At 45.6% G+C, this 24,197-nt stretch overlaps 1 protein-coding gene across 5 annotated transcripts in view; it reads left to right on the top strand.

Annotated features, from left to right (window-relative positions):
• Positions 1-24,197, top strand: part of Vti1a (vesicle transport through interaction with t-SNAREs 1A) — a 292,766-nt gene that overhangs the window by 160,079 nt on the left and 108,490 nt on the right. For 3 of the 5 annotated variants that reach the window (XM_032892326.1, XM_032892327.1, XM_032892328.1), the window contains 2 exons: positions 12,264-12,334; positions 12,949-13,010. In XM_032892326.1, the coding sequence (XP_032748217.1) occupies positions 12,264-12,334; positions 12,949-13,010 (133 nt within the window). Of the gene's footprint in view, positions 1-12,263; positions 12,335-12,948; positions 13,022-24,197 lie in introns of all 5 variants that reach the window. The other 2 variants (XM_032892329.1, XM_032892330.1) reach the window with 1 other exon arrangement.

Here is a 24,197-nt window from a genome sequence, read left to right as displayed (position 1 = left end):
CTCAAAGCTACAAGATGGTTCAGTGTGCATCACCTGGCATCACCAGCTGCTGCCGTCCAACCAGCTAGAATCTCATGGTGGTTACCCAGCCCTTTAATGCAATAGGGAGCATAACTTTGGGGGAGTCTTGAGCTCCTTCGTCTCTCCCTTTCAGGAGTTGGGTAGAAAGGACAGTGACCTGGGCTCAGTTGAGAGCTCTTGCCATCTGTACATCTCAAGCTGAGAACTAATGCTGGCCTCACATAACCTTAAACACCATGAAAATGTTCTGGGAAGTCACTCTCCTCCTTCCTCTGTTTCCTGTGTCTTGAATTTAATAATTCTAGTTAATAATTTCTAGTTAAGAGGGATTTGGAGTACCTGGCTTGTGAGTGGAGATCAGAGGACCACTTCTCAGACTTTCAGTGCCTAAAATATAAGATTATTCTGCCATATAGTGTTATGCAAAACTAAAATCAATTCTCCCCCGTGTGTGTGTGTGTGTGTGTGTGTGTGTGTGTGTGTGTGTGTGTGTGTGTCAGGTTTTACAGCATTAGCTTGCTAACCCTTACAGCAGAACAGTGCTTTTTAGAGTATAACTCAGGGAACAGCAATGAGGAAATGAACTACAACATCCCAAGCCTCACTCCAAACCTACCAAATTAGAAATTGTCGATGTGGAACCCAGAGGTTTTTTTTTTTTTCTCCCTGTCTGGCCACTTTGCTTTTTTGGTGTATTTATGCATAATATATAATCTTGAGATTTGAAGTGTCCTGTAATAAAACTCCAATGAGTGTGTCCAGAACAGAAATAAATAAATAAATAAATAGCCCAAGCCAGTAGCTGAAGCAAAGAATGAAATACAAGGGAGCTAGTGTGGCTTTGGATGGGAGCGGCGAGCACGTGTGTTCCTTAGCAGGGATGACGGTGGGGGCTGGCTGTGTGGAGAGGAACCCTGAACAGCTGAGGACTGAGCTCCTCATCCAGATTCCCAAGGACTCTGGACAAAAACGAGTGCGTGCTGGATTGTGTAGCTCACATTGTCCAGTAATGCAACCTGGATTATTCCCCACGTCAGCAGACGCTGTTTTTAACTGGGAAGGTTAACACGGTGGTGGCTTTGAAAAAAGGGTTCCATTCTTAAAGTTAACTTCAGTAAAACACTATGAAGTTACATCTTGTTTCCTAGTTTCCATTTATTTATTTTTCATTGTAAGTATGTGTGGGTGTGTGTCGGGTGTGTGTGAGAGGCGTGTAGGGTGTGTCCTCACACAAGCACACTTATGTGCACAGGTATGGTACGGAGGCTGAAGGCAAACAATCAAGTGTGGTTGACTTCCTCAGTTTCTCTCCACTCTGTTGAGACTGAACCCAGAGCTCACTGACTGGACAGAGTGGCCACTCTGAGGAGTGAGCTCGGGGGACCTGCTTGTCTCCACAGACCACCTCTGCACCCGCACCCGTACTGGAGCTACACATGAAGGCTGCACGCCTGCTCTTAGATGCATGCTAGGGATTTGAACTCCACTCCTCTTGCCGACATAGCAGGCACTTTACTGACGGAGCCTTGACCCAGCCCATTCCTTATTGTCTTGAGGAAATGTTACCAGTACCAGAGACTTGAACCAGTGTCTGGATAGAGCGACTCATGATGAGCTAGAGACTGTTGAGGAATTAAGGCCACAGCAAAGAGTTTAACGTGGTTTATGAAAAGTTCCCCCGCTGCTCAGGATGCCTGATTTAGTCACCCTAATGTAAGATCCTCACAACTCTGCAGTGTCTCACGGGTGATTCAACGGCACAGTGCCAGATGAGGCCCTTTCCCGTGACCTTTAAACTTCAGTCTTGTCAGACTTTTGAAGCAAATAGATGCAGAAAATCCAAGACGAAGACATTTCTTGGAAGCTAAGAAGTGAAGGGTTGACAAAATTAGCAATTGTCAAGTCCCTGTTGTCAACTGAGAAAAAACACCAGGTACTATAGATCCAGAATAGCAGAGGTCCTGGCCCCAGAGACAACTGTGGTCAATTGAAGTCAATTGTCTGCAGCCTTTTAAGGAGTTTGTTCCAGGGTACTGTGATTGATTGGTGATGTCTGCCAGGCATTTGGAATTGAGGAGCGTTGGCATGTATGGTACGGATTTGCTGACCTTATTCTCAGAAGCAGTGATACTTTGGTGGAAAGTTAAAGAAACTGAATGTCTGCTTTTTAAGCTGCATTTAATTTCAATCTTCTCACTTCCATAGTTTCCTCTTCTCCCGTCTGACGTGTTGTCCCGGCTGGCGCTTCCTCAGTGCTTATCATGCTGCAGGTCAATGCTTTTTCTTATGCTGGGGCTCAGCAGCATTAATCTATAAGGTGCCCTTTCTGCTGTATCACTGCCGTCTCCTCAGGCTTGATACCTCTCCCACTGTTCAGTCTACCCGAGCTTCTTCCCGAGCTTCTGTCTGAGTAGCTGCTTGCTTTCCATGTATATTCTAACTTCTAAATCTGTGTAAGCATTTGTCTAATTAGAGTAAAACATAAAAACTATATTTTAAAACTATTATTTTCCATGATAAATATGAACACATGAATGCATACCTGTGTCTAGACATAATATATAATACATATATATTATAATATATAATACATATACAATACATAGTGTATATATATATTATATAAAGTAACTTCCAATTGAGTATTAAATGTTTTGTATAATCAAAAATATACCTGTGACCCCCTTACCTCACACCATGTGAAGTCAATATGGGTCAAATCATATGGTATAAGAGTTAACTATGAGAGATAGCTCAGCAGTTAAGAACACTGACTGCTCTTCCAGAGGACCCAGGTTCAAATCCCAGCACCCACATGGCAGCTTACAACTGTCTGTAACTCCAAGATCTGATACCTTCACACATACATGCAGGCAAAACAATGCACATGAAATAAAAATAAACATTTTTTTAAAAAAGAGTTAAACTATAAAACTCTCAGAAGAAAATGGAGCGACAGATCTTGAAATCCTGATGGCTATGATACTCACAATACAGACAGCAAACAGAATTGGAGACAAATCGGACTGTGTCCAATTTAGAAGACAAGAGAAGGAGAAAAAGTGTTGTCACGAAGCACAGTTGATAAGGGTCTAGTTTCTAGAATATATGCAAGCAGCTCTTCCTGTTTGTGGATAAGAAGACAACCCAGCTCCTTCCCTGGACCGATAGACGAGGAGTGACAATCAGCACATCAGAAGGCGTTGACTACCACCACCAGGAGCCCGTGTCAGAACTACAGAGAAGTCTTCACACACACACACACACACACACACACCCCGCCCCAGCCCCTCTCCCCAGGCTGGAGTATAACTACATCTGTGCCAAGGCCCAAAGAGGAATTGGAGTTCCTTTGTGTTGCTGGTCACATTATAAAATGATATAGCTGTTGTGCAAACTTCAAAACCTTAAACACTGAATTGCCACACAATCCCTCAGTCTGCTTATAGGCCTGTAGCTGGAAGACCTGACAGCAAATACTCAAACAGATGCTTAAGGCCACACACGTGTGCATATACATATGCACACATATATGCATACACACATGCACACACGTGCACACGTGGATGGTTCGTGCCTGCTGTCTCCCTCAATTACTTCCCATCTGCCTTGTGTTCTGAGACAGGGTTTCTTGGGGAACCTGGAGCAGTCATTGTAGAACTATGCTGGCTGGCAGCAGGGCCTGGCTTGCCAGTGCTGGGGTCATGGCTGTGTGCTGTCACACCCAGCTTCTTACACGTTGGAGATCTCAGTGCATCCTGTTTGCAGAGCAAACTGAGCCCTCTCCCCCCACACCAGAGGGTGCCTCACACACACCGGAGAGGAGTAAGGCAGGGCCTTGTCTCTGAGGAGCTTCCAGATGCTTTGGGAGGAGGTGGCAAGCTGACAAGGCCAGGCTCCTCTGTCCAGGCACTACCACTCAGGCCTCACTTGGATCTGTGAGCAACGTGGAGACTGTGTTGCCTGATAGTTCACATTTCAAAGAAGCTGAATGCCCCGTTTCCCTACCCCTGACCCATGAACTCTACCATTAAACATTTAGTCAAGGGCCTGGGGGAGATAGCTCAGTGGGCAAAGCACTGAAATATGGACTTGAGTTCAGATCTCCAGGACGCACATAAAACCGGGAATGGCCGTTGTGCCTCAGTAGTCCCAGCATTCCTAGGCTGAGATGGGGAGCAAGACATGGCTAGCTAGTTTGTCTCGCACAGTGGCGAAGGAGAGACCCCGTTTCAAGTAGTGGAAGGTGAGAGTTGATGCCTGAGGTTACCCTCCGACCTCTGCATACTTGCTGTGTGGGATGTGTGTGCTCATTCACGCACAGACTCACACAAGCACATACGCAAGTGCATACCCAAAGAGAGGGCTGTGTTTGTAATTCCTATTGTTGCCACCAACCGCTTGACAAATGCTTAGAACAGTTTTTGATTCAAAAAGAAAGTGTGTGCTACCAGCAGCAAGTTCTTGAGTAAGCAGATGGTTAGAGTCGAATGTAAGCCGTGGCAGCAGTGTGTTCAGGGGTCGCTGGAGTACAGGAAGTGATTGGCTCAGCCCACAGTGATCTCTAAAAAGACCTCCTAATTACTTCGCAGTCAATCGTCAGGCACTTTTGCAGCACTTTAGGGAGTTTTGCTTTGTTTTGTTCTGTTCTATTGGGGTTTGTTAGATTTTTTTTTTTTCATTTTTGTTTTTAGAATGAGTAATTCATTCACCCTGGAAAGCTGGATGACACTGAACACACTAAGTAAACACATGTTGGGTGCATTCCACACGTGAGCCTCTGGGATGTTTTGTCAGCTTCCCATTCAGGTTTTCTGTCCTCATCTCCTGCCTTTCATGTTCTTTATTGAATTGCAAGGAGGAGGAGTGTCCTCCCGCTGTCCTGGTCTTGGTTCACAGAATAGAGCCCATTCACTCTTATTTTTGAATGGAGCTGTAATTAACATTGTTGCTTTTGTTTAACAACCTCAATTTACATAGTACCTGCTCATTCCAGTGCCTAGTTATTGGCAGGACAGCTCCATGGACTGATGTCTCTGGGCCCTGGGAATAGTGTCTGTTAATTATCTGCAGGAAACCACTAACTAAGGGGAGGTTCTGCCACGATGACTTTGATAAAAGTAACACTAATGATTTATTTTTTAATTGCTTAATGATAGACGTGATCATCCTAAAGCAAAGTAGAGGGAATGTTCAAACATAAAAATCTGTGTGAATACGCACATGAACGCACACGCACGTGCACATACACACGCACACACGTGCACACACACATACACACACACAGATGCACATACCTACTCATATGCACACACACACACACACACACACACACACACACACACACACACACACACACACATTTGCTGTTTCTCTAGGAGTGCATCTTATATCCAAGGCCCTGACTTGAAGTTTGTTCTGTTGCTTATTTACTGTCCCAAGAAAAAGAGCCTGTGTCATTCTTTCCTAACATTTCAGAGTCAGATCATGCAGTCTGACCTCATTTTACTTCACAGGAAGCTATTCTCAAAGAAGTGTTTCCCTAAAATTAACCCTTTTGGAGTGGTTGAAGCCAATGCGCAGAGGGAGGCCAGTCTGGAGAAGGCGTATCTGTGCCGTAACCGTCCAGAACCATCATAGTGACTGTGCCCCTGTAGCCTTTGAGCACTTGAAGCATGAATAATGCCACTGAGGAACTGAATATTTTATTTAACTTAATCAATTTATATCATCCCATCTATCTTTTCAGTTCTGTCTTAAACTAAGAAGCACAAGAATCACAATCTCCATCCCTAAATTAGATTTATTAATAATCGGAGAGCTCGTGGGCAGTGCTGGTGGGCAGTACAGCCCTCCCTTTGCTCGCCAGGACCCCTCATGGATACCCAGCATCTGTGGGTGTTCACATGGCATACAGGATGTGGTTCAGTGCTCACCTATGACCTCTGCACACCCTCCCTCTACTCCGGTCATCTCCATCTGGTTTATAGCCCTTGGTACAGCATGAATGGGGTGTGGATGGTTGTCACACTATATCATTTGGATGCTGTGTGGGTGGTTGTCACACTGTGTCATTTAGGGGACAGGACTAGAAAGTGGCTGCACAGGTCTAAGATCAATACAAACGCAACTGTCGAGTACTTCTCATCTTCAGGTCCAGAGCCTGAGTGCCTTTCCCTGCCCCGCCCCTGCCTCTCTATCTTGCCTACTTGGCGTTGTATGTATCGCTCTGCAAATGCTTTTATGCTGTTATTTTATTTTCAACAGCCCATTGTTTTGGAGAAACATAATGGGAAAATGTTTTTCTATTTATTCACAGATTTCCCATCTCCGCTGTTCATCATTCTTTTCTGCACGTCCCGGTTTCCATCTGGTATCACTTTTGTTCAGCCTAAAGAACTTTCTCTAACAATTTCCATAACTTACTTCTCAGGGACAGTTTTCGAACTTATTCAGTTGTCAGAAAATTTGGTTTCTTTGAGAAGGGCAGAAGTAGGCAAATCTCTGTAAGTTCAAGGCCAGACTGCTCTACACGATGAGCTTCAGGCTAGCCGGGGACCCTGTCTCTAAAAAGGGAGAGAGGTGTGATGGGAAGGCTGAGGCAGGATGGGAGGAGGGAAGGAGATAATGTTTAGAGTGAGGGAAGTGCTTGCTGTATAAGGCACTGATCCGGTGCCCACACCCACGTGGGAATGAGCACCGTGGCAGCCACTGTAATGTTGCTGGGGAGGTGAAGACCAGAGAGTCCAGAGACGTGCTGAGCAGCCAGTCAGTCTAGCCACCGTGCAAGCCCCTGGGTCAGTGCTGCCCGCCTCCCCATGTCAAAAGTAAGATGGAGCCCACCTGAGGAGGACACTGAAGTCACCTCTTGTTCTGTGCATACGAGCACACATGCCTCACTTTACATTTGAAGGACATTGTTCTAGGTGTAGACTACGAGGATGTTTTAGGTTTTGTTGTTATTGGTTTTTCCTATTTCAGCACTTTGGAATGTTCTTCATTTTTTTTTATGACAAAACTTCATCCTTCTGAGAGGCCTCCAGGGTGTTTGTATGCATGCGTGCGTGCGTGCGTGTGTGGATGTGTGCATGTGTGTGTGCATGTACATGCATGTATACATGTTCCCTCTAGATATCTTTATTTCCCTTTAGTTTTAAGAAACTTTGACTACACCTAGTTATAGTTTCCATAAATTTACCTTCCTCTAATTAGTTCAACTTCTTTGATCATTAGTTGATTTTAAAAATGCAAGTTGGGAAGTTTGGGCTATTATTCCTTTCATTTTCTCTAATGTCTGTTTTCGAAGGGCCATGTAATGATGTACATAGAGGCCTCTTCTAGCAGTTGGGCAGTTTTGATGCTGTACTGTGTGCTTTGTCAACTTTGCTCACCCAGTTTGGATCATTCTGGTAACCTAGTTAAGATTCTTCCTTCCTACTCAAGCATCTTACGTTTGTTCCATGCTTAATTAATCTCAGAAGCTGTTTCCTCACATTCTGGCATTCCATTTCACCCCTTAGAGTTTCCTCCTATCTCCTGAAAACCAATTTCTTCTCCAATCACCTCCAAAACTCTGTCTGGTAACCCTAAGGTCTGTTGGTGTGCTTGTATTGTGATGTTTTCTCTTAACTATTCTCTTTCCTTTCCTGCTTTCTGCACGCCTTGCACATGAAGCAGTGTGGGTTCTTGTATATAAACTGCTGGGTGTGTTTGCCTCCAACAGCATCATGCTGTGTGATGCCTGGACCATGACACAGTCAGACTCTTCCAGAAACCTAGCTGAGGTGCTGATCTGCAGTTCTCTCAGACAGGCTTTATCTGTGGCCACCATATCCCTAACCTGCACTGCTAATGCAGCTTTAAAAGGAAAAAAAAGGCTCTCCAAGCATGGTGGTGTGCACCTGTAATCACAGCCCTCGGGGGCTGAGATAGGAGGATAGGTACATTTTAGTGTGAGGCCGCCATAAACTACATACCATAAATTATATACTCTGCTTAAAAATTAAAAAACAAAAACTAAAACAAATAAATGCTTAGCCTTTGATCCAATCATGGGTTAATCTGTAGTTTCAGGTGTGTTGTGGCCACACTGAGACAGACTTGCCTCTAATAGTGTGTTGAATACAATCAGTATAAGGACGTGTGGGAATTGTCTTGCAGTCAGGCCTTCCTCCTTTGCTTCTTTCTTGGTGCATATGGATATGGAGGGGAAATTACCAGATCAAGCAGCTTGAACTTAAGTGTAGGGCTCAGCTGTACTGCACTATGCTCTGAAAGTCTGTATGGTCATGGAATCCACCTGATTCCCTCCTCCTGTCCGCAGCAGGCAGTACTCAGACTGAGCACTTACCCCAGAGAAGAGTCCCTCAGACTCCTCTACAAAGTGCTTGGATCTCTAGACCTCATCTCCTGCACTTGTCTCCCCAGAAGCTTAGCAGTTCTTGTGTCTGGCTCTCCCAGCTTCCGTGGAAGCGGTCCTGAATTCAGGCACTTCCTCTGTCGCAGTGGAAGCAGAAGCCTCTCACATGTCTGAAGTCTCAAATGAAGAGAGATGGTAAACCAAACCAAACCAAACCAAACCAAACCAAACCAAACCAAACCAAACCAACCAACCAACCAAACAGACACCTCTCTTTGTGGTAAGCCACCTCCCTGTGTCAGGAACTCCAAGGGGTCTTCAGTACTGAGTGCAACCCTTAAAGTCTGGGGTGCAGGACCAGATCCATTGTCCAAAGACAGATTGCAAATGTCAGTGAGACAGATCTGGAAGGCTGCGTCCGCCCCTTTAACTGCAGCTTTCTCCCCCATGTTGGACTCAGAGGCCAGATGTTCCCTGGTCACCTGTCCCAAATTGAGATTGTTGGTAAATATCACGCGAGTTCACCATCTGTGCAGTCGCTCTCTCCCATCCACAAAGCACGTGTTTCACAGTAGCTGTCAGACAGCTCTGCCGAGCACTTCGTCCATTCGTCCATTCGTGCCCACAGATGCAAGCAACAGCTGGGGCACTGTGGACGGCTCTCACTGCTCCTGGATTGCTAATGGAGTTTTCAAGTGTCAGGAAGTAACCTTGTCTCCTCTTGGCAATTTAAAGATGACTTAACTGGCTTCCTTCACTTTTAAAAATAATTTTCTGGAAACCACATCCTTAACAAAGGTTGTAAAAAGAAAGTTAAGTACAGTTGTGCTTGGGAATAATCAGTACCTTCTGGGGACTGTACGGCTCATAGCATAATGGCTACAATTTTAAAGTATATATTTTCAGCTTATCAAATGGAACATTTTGTGCTGAATTAGATCCGAGGCACCGTCTTCTTCAGCTACATTTGCAGCATGGTCTAACTGTTCATAGGGAATATTTCAATGCGTTCATTTCTGAAGTTCAGGTCTAGTTTTGAAGGCTCACTTGTGTTTGGCTTATGATGGATGTGCACAGCTTGTCAAATGTTATTATTACTTTATGAATGAAGAGACCTGATGCTCCCTGAGATATGCACTGCTCGGCCGGATCTTATCTGCATGGAGATGGCTGGCTGGTCCTGCAGGAAGTGCCTTGCTAGATTTGTGGTCGCCTGTTTCCTTCTTAGTCCCCAGCAGAGACAGGAAAGCACTGAATGTCCATTGTATACTCTGTGTAGAAGGATAAAGAGGAGACGGCGGTGCTACCAGGGACCCCCCGCAAGTGTGCGCCCTGTAAATAAAAGGGCTGTGGACTGACTCCATGACGGACTCTGCGTAACTGTGAAAACAGTTCATTTTGCCTGCCTGAGCGCTGTGTTCCCGGATGAGTCCCCAAGACCTCTATGGAAAGGGTGGAAGGACAGGGAGGAAGTCTTCCTTCCAGGAATCCATCCATCATGCTGCACTGACACGTAGATCTGCAGCACACAGAAACCAGTTTTATTGCTTTTCCCATTGTTTCCTGACCTCAAGATGTCTAGTGGTCAGAGACCACTTATGGAGGGTACATGTCTCAAACTGCACTGCACGGGCACTGCAGCTGTCCCTCTCAAAGACCTCAAGACAATGTAAGGAACTAAGGAATGTAGACGTGGCAGGCCACGGTTGCCATGGTTTCAGGTCTGTGGGCTTGATTTCTTCCTTTCAAATAATATTTATTAGCTTTATTTTATATGTGCATGTTTTCTGTCCATGCACATGCCTGTGCATCACATGCATGCCCGGTGCTCTCAGATCCATGGGACAGGTTGCAAATAGACAGCCATGAGCTGCCATGTGAGTGCTGGAAACTGATCTCCTGGAAGAGCAAGCCGTGCCCTAACCACTGAGCCATCTCTCCAGCCCTCTTGGAGGCTTTACTAGTGTTGTTGATGAGTGCTTTTATCTTAAATTATTCAAGAAAAATCAAACTAACCATCTTACAATTTCCCTAAATATCTAATACTATCTGACAAATGGCTGTCTGAATTAAAAGCATTCTCTTCCAATTTGCTTTGTTTGACGCACAGTTTTACTTTCTTGGTATCTGTTTCGTCCGTAAGACTGATCGTTTCTAATCTACCTGCCTGGGATTTTCTTTCCTGATGCATTAAAATATAAGATAGCAGCCAAAAAATGAAGGATTTTGTTCCCAACAAAGATGACCAGAGCTACGTTTTTGCAAGACTCCTTTCTTGCCTGATGGGCTTAAAACGTGTTAGCTGAGTCACATCCTACCCAGGAAGCAAGGAGGTCGTGGGTGGCTTATGACTCCAGGACCAGCCCGACTCTTGACCTCCTAGTCCACCGTAGATCAGGTCAGAGTGGAGTTTCCCCTGGAGAACCTGATAGGCTCAAGGCTCTTCTACCTGCTGTCCAGTGTTGTCTTCTCCAGGGCTGTGCTGGAGGAATCTGAGCAGGAACCTTAAACCTTGCTGGGACTTCATTTTCTTTTTATCTCACACTTTCACTTCTTCCCTAACTACAGAGACACCAGACACAGTGCCGGTAATCTCTTCCCTTATTTTGAAGTCAGGTATCATTATATGCTCTGTTTCAATAGGAAGTAATAGGGTTTTCTTGAAATAATGAATTGTGGTGCTCATACAGATCATAAAGTTTTGTTATAAATTGACTACAATTGCTGTATTTTAATGATTATCGGAATTTAAAGTAATGGAACCCGTATGGCAAAGTTAGGTATTTCTGGTAGTTTCAATACAGAGCCAGGATGAAGTGTGCTCAGCATTGGTTGCCTCCTGCACCTCTTCCTTTGGTCGTGTGTCTGCTGAGAGCCCCGTGGGTTTCGCCGCCGTACTTTAAGGACAAACTGTATGAGGTCAATGGCAAAGAGTTGAAATATATCTAAGAAGAAATACTTTATGTGGCAAGCCATTGGCCAGGAAGGCATTGTCAGGCCTTGAGAGTGTGACAGGTGGGCAGCAATGCATCGACCCTTTTTATGGTACCCAAGCCTAACAAAGGCAAGTCAAGGTTCTTTCTTCATAAGATAGGCACCTCCTGGTGATGATGAATGGAACTGGGGGAAAATCATTCAAAGCAACTGTATATTCGCAAGATCGGGTCATTCTTAGTGTCTTGTAAAATGTCTGTAGTCAGAGGAGGGACTGCCAAGGGCCAAGCAAATGAGAGCTTCGTGACAGGGGAGACCCCATTGCTGTCAGCGGTGTGGCTTTTAATGAACGCACTAAGTGGTGTTCAGTTCTAAGAATTTGGAAGTCGAACTGCCTTTCACCTGATTTGACTCAAGAACCTGCAACCACTAATAGCACATAAAAGAGCGCTTGCCTCCAGGAGAGCGGGGGAACGGGATGGTCCCACTACCAGTAAATGCAGTAGGAGAGAAAAGTGAGAATCCCATGCGTTAAAATCACAGTCGTCTAAATGGATATTGACTTACATCGGTAAATGGTGCCTAAGAGAGGACAGGACCCCTCCAAGTTACTCTCAGTGTAAAATCAAAGGCTGTGCTCCACAGAGATGAAGTAATTAATCATCACACCTAGGTCCTCCATCTTGACTGGAATTTCCTGGAGTGGCCTTGGACAAGTCACATCACCCCTAAGTCATAGATGCCGTCTTGGCTACAGTCTGCTTGTTAGATTTTACATTGCATCTAGTCACCTGCAAGATGGGAACTGTATCAGATACTGTATTTTTTAAAATACAATAATTAAAACTTATGTGGTATGTAAGGCACGCCACTTTGATCTTGGGTATATCAAGTGTTCTCCATGCACCCTAAGAGACCGTTTCCTTACATTTTTATTTCTTTTCCATAGAGCAAATCGGCCAAGAGATGTTGGAAAACCTGAGTCATGACAGAGAGAAGATACAGCGGGCGCGTGAGCGAGTGAGTCTGAGTCATTCCGTCATCTACATGTTCATAAATGAGAAGATGCAGATAGGCCGCTGGGACAGACACAGTGAGAGCACAACCATGAGGGTGTGTGTGAGGACGGTAGGGTAGGTGGCCGCTTGCAGGAAGAGAAAGCAAGGGCTTGAGATGAAGGGAAAAGCAGCCAGCTCTCTCCTCAGCTCAGAATGCCCTCGATTAATATTTAATCAACTCCATGACTAAGAAAAGAAAGCCACTGAGGGAGATTTTGGAGAGTATCAATCTTTCAGAACAAAGATTGTGAAAATACTGACCCTCACCTTCCTCCACTTCATTTCATTTCCATTTATATTTTTAAGACTGTTCATACTCATATATTAAAGATCAATTACCACAGGAATGTTAAACCCTGTCTGTGTGCAAGGCATCATTTTTATATCTGGTTCAAGTATCCATCTTTGGGTTCCGGGATTCCTCACGTAGTCCTTTAGTCTCAGGAACTGTGAATCTATGCTTGTGTGTGGCATCGTATCTCTTGGCTTTTCTCCTGTGGCGCTCAGTTATCCTTCAGCAAATGCCCTAGAATTCCATTCTTCTTTGCTTCTACCATGCCTTTCTTTCCCTTGTAGCTCCGGGAAACAGATGCAAACTTGGGGAAGAGCTCTCGGATTCTGACTGGGATGTTGCGAAGGTAAGAGCCAGGTAGGGAGTGATCTTCTGTTTTTCTCTCTTCTCAACTGTGTTTTCCTCCCGTTGGGACTGAGTGTGCTACAGGCTGCTGGGATTCTGCCTTTCCCTCCCAGGCTGGGTCAACACCCTTTTGAAATAGCAGAGCACTGATGTTAACCCTTTTTTGGTCAGAGACATAAAATGGGTTACTCAGATTAGAGACAAGGCTTGAGCTGGGGGGTCTACCTCAAGCTATGGAAAAAGTTAGGGTTAGACAAGAAGCATTTTTCTATAGCCTGAGGAAGGCCCATGGCAAGAGCATGCTGACTTTCCTCTTGCTTCTGACGGACTGGTGCAGGCCTGCCATCATCAGGAGAGCACTGGGTAGGGATCCTCACTGGTGTCTTGTTTCATTGCTGAGAAGGCTGCTTGGGAAACAGTGTAACTCAGGCAGATACTTAACATTGATAGGGGTGTCACAGGTATCAGAGTAATCTGAACCCGTACGTGCCCACAACAAATATTTTAAGTACTGCCTGCGTGACTAAGCTTCGATTGATGGAAGATATTCGGAAGGATTTAAAAATGTAAATGAATGAAGATGGGTCGTGTTCTAAGTCTGTTCTACACTCACTTCTTTTACACTAATGCTCTATAAAGTAAAAGTCCATTTACAGTGCTCATGTGAGCGTGGATCGTGAGTGGCTCCATGAACGAGGAGTGTTGGGAGTGAGCTGGGGGAGAGCAAACTTCTTTTCAGACAGCTCTGCAGCACAGCTAAAGCCCTCTCTGCTGTGCATCCAGGCACAGGAGCAGGCCCAAGCTGTTAGCAGTGCTGACGGTTTACTGTGTAAGAACAAGTAAATGTATGACTGTCACTTGTCGGTGCTGACGTGGTTTCTCAGTGACCCCATCAGTGGTGAACCCGCAGTTCCCAGCATGTTACCAACTAAGCTTCTTCCCGCCCTTTCCCTTCCCTGAGGCACCTTCCAACTCAGAGACTAAACCCTGCCGGCCTCTGCTCTGAGAGCGGTGCATAACTGACCTGAGAGAGACTCAGAGTCCAGAGAGAGGAGAGAGCACTAGCACTTGAAGGAATGCGTCAGTGCCTAAAGACAATAAAAGGACGGCCTCGCCTCCTGCTTCCCGGGGAGGCCCTGCGACATGAGCTGTAACGAGCCTTCTGCATGTGTCTCCATTTTGTCAAATCTCATTAAAGAGTGCTCCTGCTTTCTGTCGATTGAGCTGTCCAGAAATCATTCATCATTTTTAGTGTAAAAAAAAATCATGTGGTTATTTAAATAATATCATATTAATGTTAAAGTTCAGCTGTCACTTCGTGGTGTGGCTTAATCAGATGTAGCATTTAGGAAAAATGGTTTATTCCGGCTCTTCGCGGCTTTCAGGTTGGCAGACTCAAATAAGGATTTATGGCTTTTTGAAACCCATGTGCTGCTGCCCACGTTTCTGCTTGATGTACCTCACCCTGGGTACAGGACACTGCAGACAGTTGTCTCAACAGATAGAGCATCCTTTCATATGGTGTTTGAATAAATTTGCAAGTCATTTAGAGAGGGTGGGAACACAAACAACTTCTGCAGGCTTTGGGCTTTCTGGAGGGAAATCACACCCGCAAGGTGGCTTCCCCGAGACTGCCGTCTACATGGGCTTCCCGAGGCTGCCATCTACTTGGGCTTCCCAAGGCTGCCATCTACATGGGCTTCCCGTCTACATGGGCTTCCCGAGGCTGCCGTCTGCATGGGCTTCCCGTCTACAGGCTGCCTTCTACAAGGGCTTCCCGTCTACATGGGCTTCCCGAGGCTGCCGTCTACATGGGCTTCCCTCTGTAGGAAATGCAGCTCTGCACTGTGTCATCTCCTTTCATGACTCGTCTAGGGCCTCCGTCCTCAACCTCTCAGTCATGACCCCTTTGAGAGTCACATATCAGATATCCTGTATATCAGATATTTACACTACAATTCATAACGGTAGCAAAATCACAGCTATGAAGCAAACAGTACATAATTTTACGGCCGGGAATCACCACAGCATGAAGAGCTGCGTTAAAGAAAAGGTCGTAACATTAGGACCCTTGAGAATCACTATCTAAAGGATAAACAGAAATAAAACTCCCCAGACAGACATTGCCTTGTTTTGTCTGAGCTAAGGACGCAATCAGGTCCCGTGGTGTTGCGTGCAGGACAGTGGGTTTCACTAGGCACAGCTGATGTGTGGATATCCGCCAAGACACCATGGGCGGCACCTCCAGTCGAGCCTGTAACTGGGGCTTAGGAGCCAAGTGCAGAGTGGTGGCTTAGGCTTTGTTTCTAATTCCTGTCCCACATGTTGAATGGCTGATTTTCTAGATACAAACATTTTGCCAACTACTTCATTATTTGGGACTTATTTCCCCAAAAGTAAGTCTCTCAAGATATGGGCCCAGTGCCCCTTTGTAGACCACAGTCTTTTACCCAAGGCCCTTCCTGAGGCTCTGTCCTCCCTCCCATGCCCCTGCTCACATGGCATGTGTTGCCCGACCCTGGGAGGGGACTGCAGCGCCCACATCAGGCACTCCTTGTTCACAGGAACACTGCACAGCCACATTGTGGGGCTCGTTGGTTTTATATAGTGAATTCTGTGTGGCTGAAAACAAATACAAACCAGAGGATTCTAAGAAAGAGAGATTCCTGCTGTTTTAACTTTTGTTTTTAACTTTGTACAATGGACAGAGAGGACAGGACAGCACCCATAATCTACCCAGGTTACCTAGCAATGGTGAGTCCATCATGAAGCCAGGAGGACCCGTGTTCATCTGTACCAAAGTCTGTGCTCGTATCTACTTACACGTCTATGACAGTGACCAAATAAGTGAGCAAGGAAGTTTATAGAACCCAGAGCCTCTAACCACCCCACCCATGCCTCTCAGTCTTTTGTTAGCTTCCTTCCTCCCTCGTTTTCCTGTCTTTTTTCCCCTTTTACCCCGGCTTATTCATGTCTTCAGTAAATATTAATGTCTGTGTGCACATCCCAGGGATCCAGAAATACAAACACATCTTTCTTTGCTTTTATGGTGCTTCAGTGTACAGAGAATATGTGCACAAAAATAAACTATAGAAATTGCCTAGTTCCCAGGGAAACTGCTCTGGTTCCCCACCTCTCACTCTTCCTTGCAGATTCCTAAGAGGACTCCAGAAGTACCAATAACCAGAAAAAAATAAATTAGGGAAATAGAATAAGGTTTGTTTAATCATAAACTAAAAATGCTTTACAAAAACGTTATACAGAAAATATTGACATGTCTAGTTCAGTGAAATAGCACCTGATCCAGTCAAACAGAAATTCTCTTTCATGTAGCTGTAGCATCTTGTCAAAGAAAGAAAACAAGGGAGAAAATTGGTCCGTTCAGAATTATAATAGTAAAACATGACATCAGAATGAAGCCATAGCTGATTCCTGGAAAGTAATTTTTCCTTTCTCTTGACATAGATGGAGAGCTGCCTCGGGACAGACCGTTCATTTCCTGCTCTCTAGACAGACTTTAAATAAAGTGGGGCTCAGATAATAATGAAAATAGCCACAAAACAAACAGACATTCATGTGATAACTGGGGCCGAGGAATGGATTTCTCATCGAGTCCCACTAAATTCCGTCAGTGTAATTGGCCGTCCTCGGTGTGGGGTGTCACTGGAGGCCAAGGGCTTCTTCCTGTGTGTGCTCCCACATGCACGCTGGCAAGCACACACGCTTTATGCATCTACGGAAATCCTTTCTTTCTTTTTCTATTTTAACTTGGATTCTTTTTGCTGTTATTGTTTTTCAGGACAGGGTTTCTCTGTGTAGCCCTGACTGTCTTGGCATTCACTCTGTAGACCAGGCTGACCTTGAACTCAGAGATCTGTCTCCCGGGTTCTGGGGCCATGTGCCGTGCCGCCACCATCTGTAACTGGGATTCTTATCGTACCAAACAGTAGTGAGAATCAATAATAATAAAACTCGAGATTTTCAAGACTTTTATTTAAAAAGAAAGGAAGTTAGGATTCTGTTTCTTTCCCCTCTTGAGAAGTAAATGATAATTCGAGATTCGTCTTTACTAGCATCTTCCCTAGAAATGCCTGCATTGCTGTAGAAGGTAGCAAAAGTGTAGTCTGGGAGCTCCCTCAGCATGAAGTTGGAAGACATGTTCCAACCGTATGTGCCAGCTACATTGTCTGTGCTGGTGTCCGGCTTACAGCAGGGAACAGCTCCTATTTGATGAGCTCAGTGTCATCTCCTTTGACAATGGCCACCATACATACGATCAGAGAGCTCCCTGCCTTCAGCAGTGACTTCTTCCCCCAGTGGCTTGTAGGACTCCTTTCCCAGGGCCTTGGCAGTGCATCTGCAGCTGAAAGACCACAGCAGACAGTTGCAAGTGCACCGTTTGTGCTAGGCTGGTGACTGTGCTGGGGGACAACAGCCCCTGTCCTTGCATTCACAGCTCATGTGTACGCATGGTCAGCTTGTAAAATGACAGATGAAACACAGACATGCAGTCAGACGACTCGTAAGGGTAGGTGCAAGATCAGTCCACTGCAGACACACGTTTGCAGAACCAGCAGACTTACTTTACAGAGGTCATGACCAGATGTTTATGCTGCCGTAGACGGTAACTCCTCCTTGACCTTAGTCTGTGTCCCAGGTGATCTTCTAGCGTGTGAGACTCAGCAGGGCTTTCAGCAGTGAGGAAGGGGCTGTGGGATGCACTCCTGGTTCTTGTGCACAGGAGAAGCTGCTTTTCCCGAGTGGCTCCCTCTTCTTCCTTTCACTCTCACACTTCCCTTCCCTCAGTGGTGATGGCTGTACACTGACTTGGGTAGCGTCTCGGAGTCTCAACCTGGAGTTTCTCCAGCCCTTAACCAACTATTCCTCCTCCAAATAAAAGCATTAAACATCTGCTCATTCTCAGGCTTCCCCAGTGGGACCTGGGCTAGGTGCACGCAGCCAGGAGAAGGGGAAGCATCTGTCTTGGTCCTGTTTGGGTGACTAAATGTCCCATTCATCAGTTGGATTGCTGCCTCTGTCCTGTGGCCTCTTCAAGGCCAAAATGGTAATGCTGCCACTGAGTTAAAGATTAACTTTGTTTCCCTATTTAGATCCTTCCAATAACCTTGTGTGCACTGGGCCAGGCCCAGGATTCACACTTCGAGCCTCAGCTACTCGGAGGGAGCGTGAGGTAAAAGGATCATTTCAGACCAACTGACAGGGGAAAAGACACTACCTCAATAGACAAGCAACAACAATCAAAAAATAAACATCAGAAAAAGCCAGACTCTTGCTCTGGTGTCACTTACTGATGTACCAAGGCTGCCACTCCTGGCTAGCTCACACAGAGCAAGCCCTCATCTATCTGACCCTGTATTGTCCGCCATGCCTGAGATCTGATTTAGTCCTAAACCACCTGGCATTGTCCCCGTTGGAGAGAGGGAAGTCCCTAAGGACTACAGCAAGGAGCAGATCAAGGCTGTAAGGCCTGCTGGTTCCTCTGAGCAAACTACAGGAGGCTCCCGATGGCTCTACTTCAGAGCAGTTCTCACTGCCCAGTGGCAAAGGGAGAGCAAACTGGCCACTGGTCACAGTGCTGACTTCTGCTGCTCCGTGACCTTCTATGAGTCCATTTCTTCTGCCAAACAACTACACACTAGACAAAGCCTCTAAGTGACGACAATTTTAACATAAATTGAAAAATAAACACTTGGATAGTATATGTGGACAACTGTCCCTCTGTACCTTGTGGCCTTGATGGTCCCTCCTAGCTAGGAGGCACAGTAGCACTACCAGGGTTAGATATTGGTCAAAGTGGTGGTCAATATTTGGTCACCTTCAGAATGATTCAAAGGCTTATGTTTTCATTCTCCTTCTAAGAAATACTTCAATGGGTAGTAGCATGGGCCTTTAATCCCAGTCCTCAGGAAGCAGAGGGACCTCTGTGAGATTGATACCAACATGTTCTACATAGCAAGGTGCAGGCCAGCCAAGACTACACAGTAAGACCCCGGAGAGAGGCGGGGGGGGGTGCGCAGAGGGGGAAAGGGAAAGGGAGGGGGAGTGGGCGAGGAGCTGTGAGGGTCAGCATGTGTGCCTGCAGTACCTGGATCTCCCTCATGCTTTTCTGTGTCGCACCAGTGTTCTCCCGGCGGGCAGACGACCACTGTAGCAATTCACAATGAGCAGTTTCTCACCCTTCTCCCCACCGCCACTCCTGTGGATGACTCATCACCCGCAGCACTCGTTCCTCTCGTCCATTAGAGCTCTGTCTTTGCCATCCATACTGCACAGAATGTTCTGAGTATAAGTGATAGAAACAAGGATGAGATTAGCTACACACATACATACACTCACACTCTCACACACATACACTCACAATCTCACACACATACACTCACACTCTCACACACACATACACTCACACTCTCACACACATACACTCACACACACTCACACACACTCACACAGTTTCTCTCTCTCACTCACACACATACACACACACTCACACACACATACACACACACACTACACACACACACTCACACACAAATACATATTCACACACCCCCCCCAAACACGCGCCCCACCACACACACACACACACACACACACACACACAAAACCAACCAAGCCTAGAAGAGATACCCTGTAATCTAAAGGCTCAGATGATGCCATCAGTCCTGGGCCTTGCTCCTGGCCACTCACACCTTTCTTGTCGGGGGTTTGTCACACCATGGGAACCAAGTCTTGCCACCTTCTTTATTTTCTCTGTGACACTCAATTAAAGGAGCTATGTATGTTGTTTACATGGGGTGGGGTGCTGGGTGTCCTTAATGTCATCTGAAGTGACAGCATGGAGTCACATTGGCTCCTATTGGCTCTCCTCAGATAAGTCATATACATGATGTGATGGTCCAGAAAAGGGATCCTGTTCTAGGGACAAACACAGGCACAAGGTTGAGGATATCAAACCCAGGAAAGCAGGCTGACAGAATCACAGATCTTTCCTTCGCCATTCTCCAAGGGAACACCCATGTCTCTTCATCAGGCCCAGGTCTCAGCCACACGGCCCTGTTGTATCCTTCAATGCTGTGGGGTTCCCATAATACCAAAGGCCAATCCCCCTCGCATCACGTGACTGTAGGTATGTCATTAGCACCTGAATCTCAGTTCCCAGCCCCAGCCTTGTTCCCACTCCCTCCCCACAGTGTGCTACAACCAGTAATCAAGGGAGGAAGGAAAATCAAGAGAGAAAACACCAAACCAGAGAGCGACAGGACTCGGCCAGTGTGAACCTCCACCAGGTGCAGATTCACACACAGACTCAAACAGAAGACGGGACAGAGGTGGGTCATTGTTAGCCAGACGTCTACTGGGGAATATCCCCATGCTGGCGACCTGAGGCGGGGGCTTTTCTTGAAGAGGGCACAGAAGCAATGCAGTTGAAACCACGTTTTCACTTCTTGTACTTCGGCTACATGGAAGCTCACTCGGGAGCACACTCTGCCCGTGCACTGAGACTTACACCCTTTATCTCATCACAGTAGAAGGCTTATACTTCCTCTCCGTTGCATGCCACAATTTGACCTGTTTCTTGAATTACCTTTCTCTTGCACCGCTCCTTTCTCTCCACATGCGTGCCGTTGTTTAACACGACAGAGTCATGGGAGCACTTTACCTTCACCACCAGTGAATGCCTTCTTTGAACACAGCCTTGAGCTATTAAGTCTAAACAAGGCGCCCCAGTATACACAAGTAATGGAGCCGCCCACCCCTCCCCTGTAAATGGCTGTTTATTAACATACACCATCACGGAACAGCATCAGACAATTCCAGGCTCCTGCCTTCCCACCGCTGCCTGCTTCATTGTGCGGAGAAGGGGGCCTTTCGCACCTGTTTTGTTTACTGCTGGAGGTGGGGACAGCTTCATAAACCCAGGGTGAGAGTGTCTCCTTTACACACACACCCCCCTTCTGCTGCCACCACCGTCGCTTCCATGGCCACCACCACGTTTTTCTGTTTGAACACTCACACTATAGATGAGCATATTCACACATCAATTCTAAAAGGATTGCTGTGTTATGGGACGGCACAAAGCCAGCTCAGTAACAGCTCATGCACAGTGCAGGTGGTCAGCCCTCGCTGCCACCCAGATCAAAAGTCAAACGACTGTGAAGCTGCTTTTCAAAGTGCAGTTGGGGAGACAGGCACAGTTCATCTGCACGGACAAGAGCGAGTTACAGATATACATCACAAACCCGAGCACAAAGCAGGGTTTCAGAATCTCAGCGGAAAGGAACCCAACGCTGCTGGTTTTAAGGGTATCTCTGGCTGGTTTTTGTTTTCTTTTTATATATTTTTTTCTATAAAATTAGTATCTTACTGCACGGCAATTGGTAATTATTATTTATGCTTTGCTGCTGTTCCTAAAGTAGCTACGAATCTTTTAAAACCACCTTCAGGGCAGGAAACGGCTCCTTTTCACGGCCGCCTTTTATTTTCTCAGCAGCATTTAAAGACAGATTCCTATTTATACCACACAAGCAGGTTTGTCTGTTGTAAACAAAGTTAAGTGCTGGGAATTGTGCCTTCCCAGAAATGTTTCCAGGGATGTCATAATAGGAAACAACTGTGGGTCACTGGAGACTGACATCTAGGTATTAAGAAAGAATTCTAGAAAAAGAAAGCAACACGGTTTAAGAAGCGCATTTAATATCCAAAAATGAAATTAAAATATTTCTGAAATTACAGACGTTGAGGTTGTAATTTTTCATTTTAAATTGTCTCTGACGTTCCTTGACAAGATGGCAGCTGGCATGAAAGGAGGTGTATTCATTCTTTTGACCCCAATGGTCTTTATAAAAGATTTTGCAAAAAAGAAAAATGACTTATTTGCCAAAGTTATATTTAAAAAAAAATCTTTAGATCTGGCATGTGAATATCAATTGAAAATGCTAGGATGGTAAATTTAAGTCCAGTTTAAAGAGGGTTGGCATGGCTTGACATCGAGGGAGAAGACTTTCCTGTGTGCTACACCCTCATCCCCCACGTTCTGCTCCTTAATGGTTTTATGGTATGGGGAAATCCTGAGGACATGTTCATCTCCAGTCAGTTAAAGAGTCTGAACAAGGTCCAAACATGCCATGGTCAAAAAACCATGCTCTCTGTCTCAAGCCCTAAGGAAGTGGTTCCTCTCTTTGGCTGACTTCCCTGAGTCTCTGAACCACTAGACTTCTGAGTTTGTGTGTGTGTGTGTGCACGTGTGTGTGTGTGTGTGTGTGTGTGTGTGTGTGTGTGTGTGTGTGTGTGTGTGTGTGTGTGTGTGTGTGTGTGTGTGTGTGTGTGTGTGTGTGTGGTGTGGGTGTTTTGTGGGGGGTTGGTGTTGTGGGTTTGTGGGGGGTGTGTGTGTGTGTTGTGTGTGTGTGTTCACTGTTTCTTTACGTATGCTCGTGAAGTCAGGTCGAATCAGGAAAAAGTCCATAAGGGCCATCGTGACCATTAAAATGCAGTGGGGACTGTAGTTAACCAGGGCCACATGTAGTTTCGTGTAAGGTAATCTTTATAAAACTAAACGCACACCATCGTCACATTTATATTCTGAGCCGAGTACCTGAGAGTGGGTAATTTTATGAAGTACATACACACATTTGGATTACGGCACTTGAAGCTGATGTTAGAAGAGCCTGCCATCCGCTCCTGTTCAGCTCTGTGAGGGCCCCTGCTGCATGAAACGGGCAGAGCAAGTGTGCGAGCTTGAGTCTCTCTTTTCCCTGTTCTGCCACCATTACCTCATGGCCACCCTTTCTTCAAGATTCCTAATCCCAGCTAACCCCCAAGAGCCTGACCTGCAAATTCCAACATGAGGGCAGTCTTCCAACTCACAGACCTGGGGAACACATTCAGACCATAACTGTTACAGATGTCAACACCTACAGAACAGTCTGATCCACAAGATAGGGCAAAACTTGGGCCAGCAGCCTAGGTTTAGCCAAACTAACCATGTTCTCATGGTGTTGGCTGTAATGGTGCCAGCATCCTCTTCAACGCAAAGGTCAGTCTTCCCTGGAGATCTGCTTAAAATTGTGTTCTCAGGAAACTGACTATTTGACTTTCAAGGTTTCATGTAAATGGGATGTGCGTGGGATGTGCATGAGATGTGCATGTGATTGATGTACATGGGATGTCCGTGGGATGTACATGGGATTTACATAGAATGTGCATGGGATATGCATGGGATGTATCTTGGTGCAATTCATAGTAATTTGATTTACCTGGTGTGTGAGAGATCAAGGAAGAGATGGATATCTGGGACAGGATGAGAATGTCCCTTGTCCCTGAGTGGGCAAATGAGACTCCATGAAGAAGGCGTCAGATGACCACCTGGCTGGAGAATCACAACTTCATTCTCAGCCACATGTGGAGCACAGCAGCTCCTTTTATGGCTGGGGCACTCAGGAAACTAATAGCTTGGAACCTCATCCGTTCACAGGCCAAGCTTCGGTGTGACCTTCACCCTAAACTTTACTTGCTAAGAAGACTTTAATTGTGAAATTTAAGGTTTCCTCTAAGAGTACAGCTTGGAGTCACCTAAGTAGTTCTAATTGTAAGCAGTTATGAAAAGGAAAACCTCATGTGTCAAAGAAGACCTAAGGATTTTCATATGCCTGACTAAAGTTACATGTTCTAAAAGCTCCACGCCTCTGAGATAACACTGCATATTGACCATATGTAACGTGTGCATGATTCACGAGACACAGAGAGCATTGGCAGAACACACACATTGCTTTATTGTCTGATATTGTCAGTTTGGTAAGTATATCACTTAAAATGCTGGATTTTCCATATATTCCAATTAAAGATTTCTTACTGAATGGCCATATAGAAAATAAGTTTGTTGAAAACTTGCCCAGTCAATAAGGAAAGACATCCGTTTTCCGTTCTGTACACCTGATCTGAAGCTGCAGCCTTTTAGGCCTTTTAATCTGTTTGTTCAAGGCCAAGCTCTTTATATGGATAATTTTTAAAGCTTCTGTATAAAGGGGAGAAAAGAACATTTTATTTATTCACCGGGGTTTTTATGTGCCTTGAAATTGCATAGATAAAGTATTTTCAAGCTCATAGATCTGGAGAAGATAAAAGGTCTCTTATTTTATAAGGCTTTATGTAAGCTTTTCAGATGCACAGT

This window comes from Rattus rattus, chromosome 2, assembly GCF_011064425.1.
Source record: "Rattus rattus isolate New Zealand chromosome 2, Rrattus_CSIRO_v1, whole genome shotgun sequence".
Taxonomy (NCBI): Eukaryota; Metazoa; Chordata; class Mammalia; order Rodentia; family Muridae; genus Rattus; species Rattus rattus.
The sequence above is the reverse complement of the archived record's forward strand: the minus strand, read 5'-3'. Positions and strand labels throughout refer to the sequence as shown.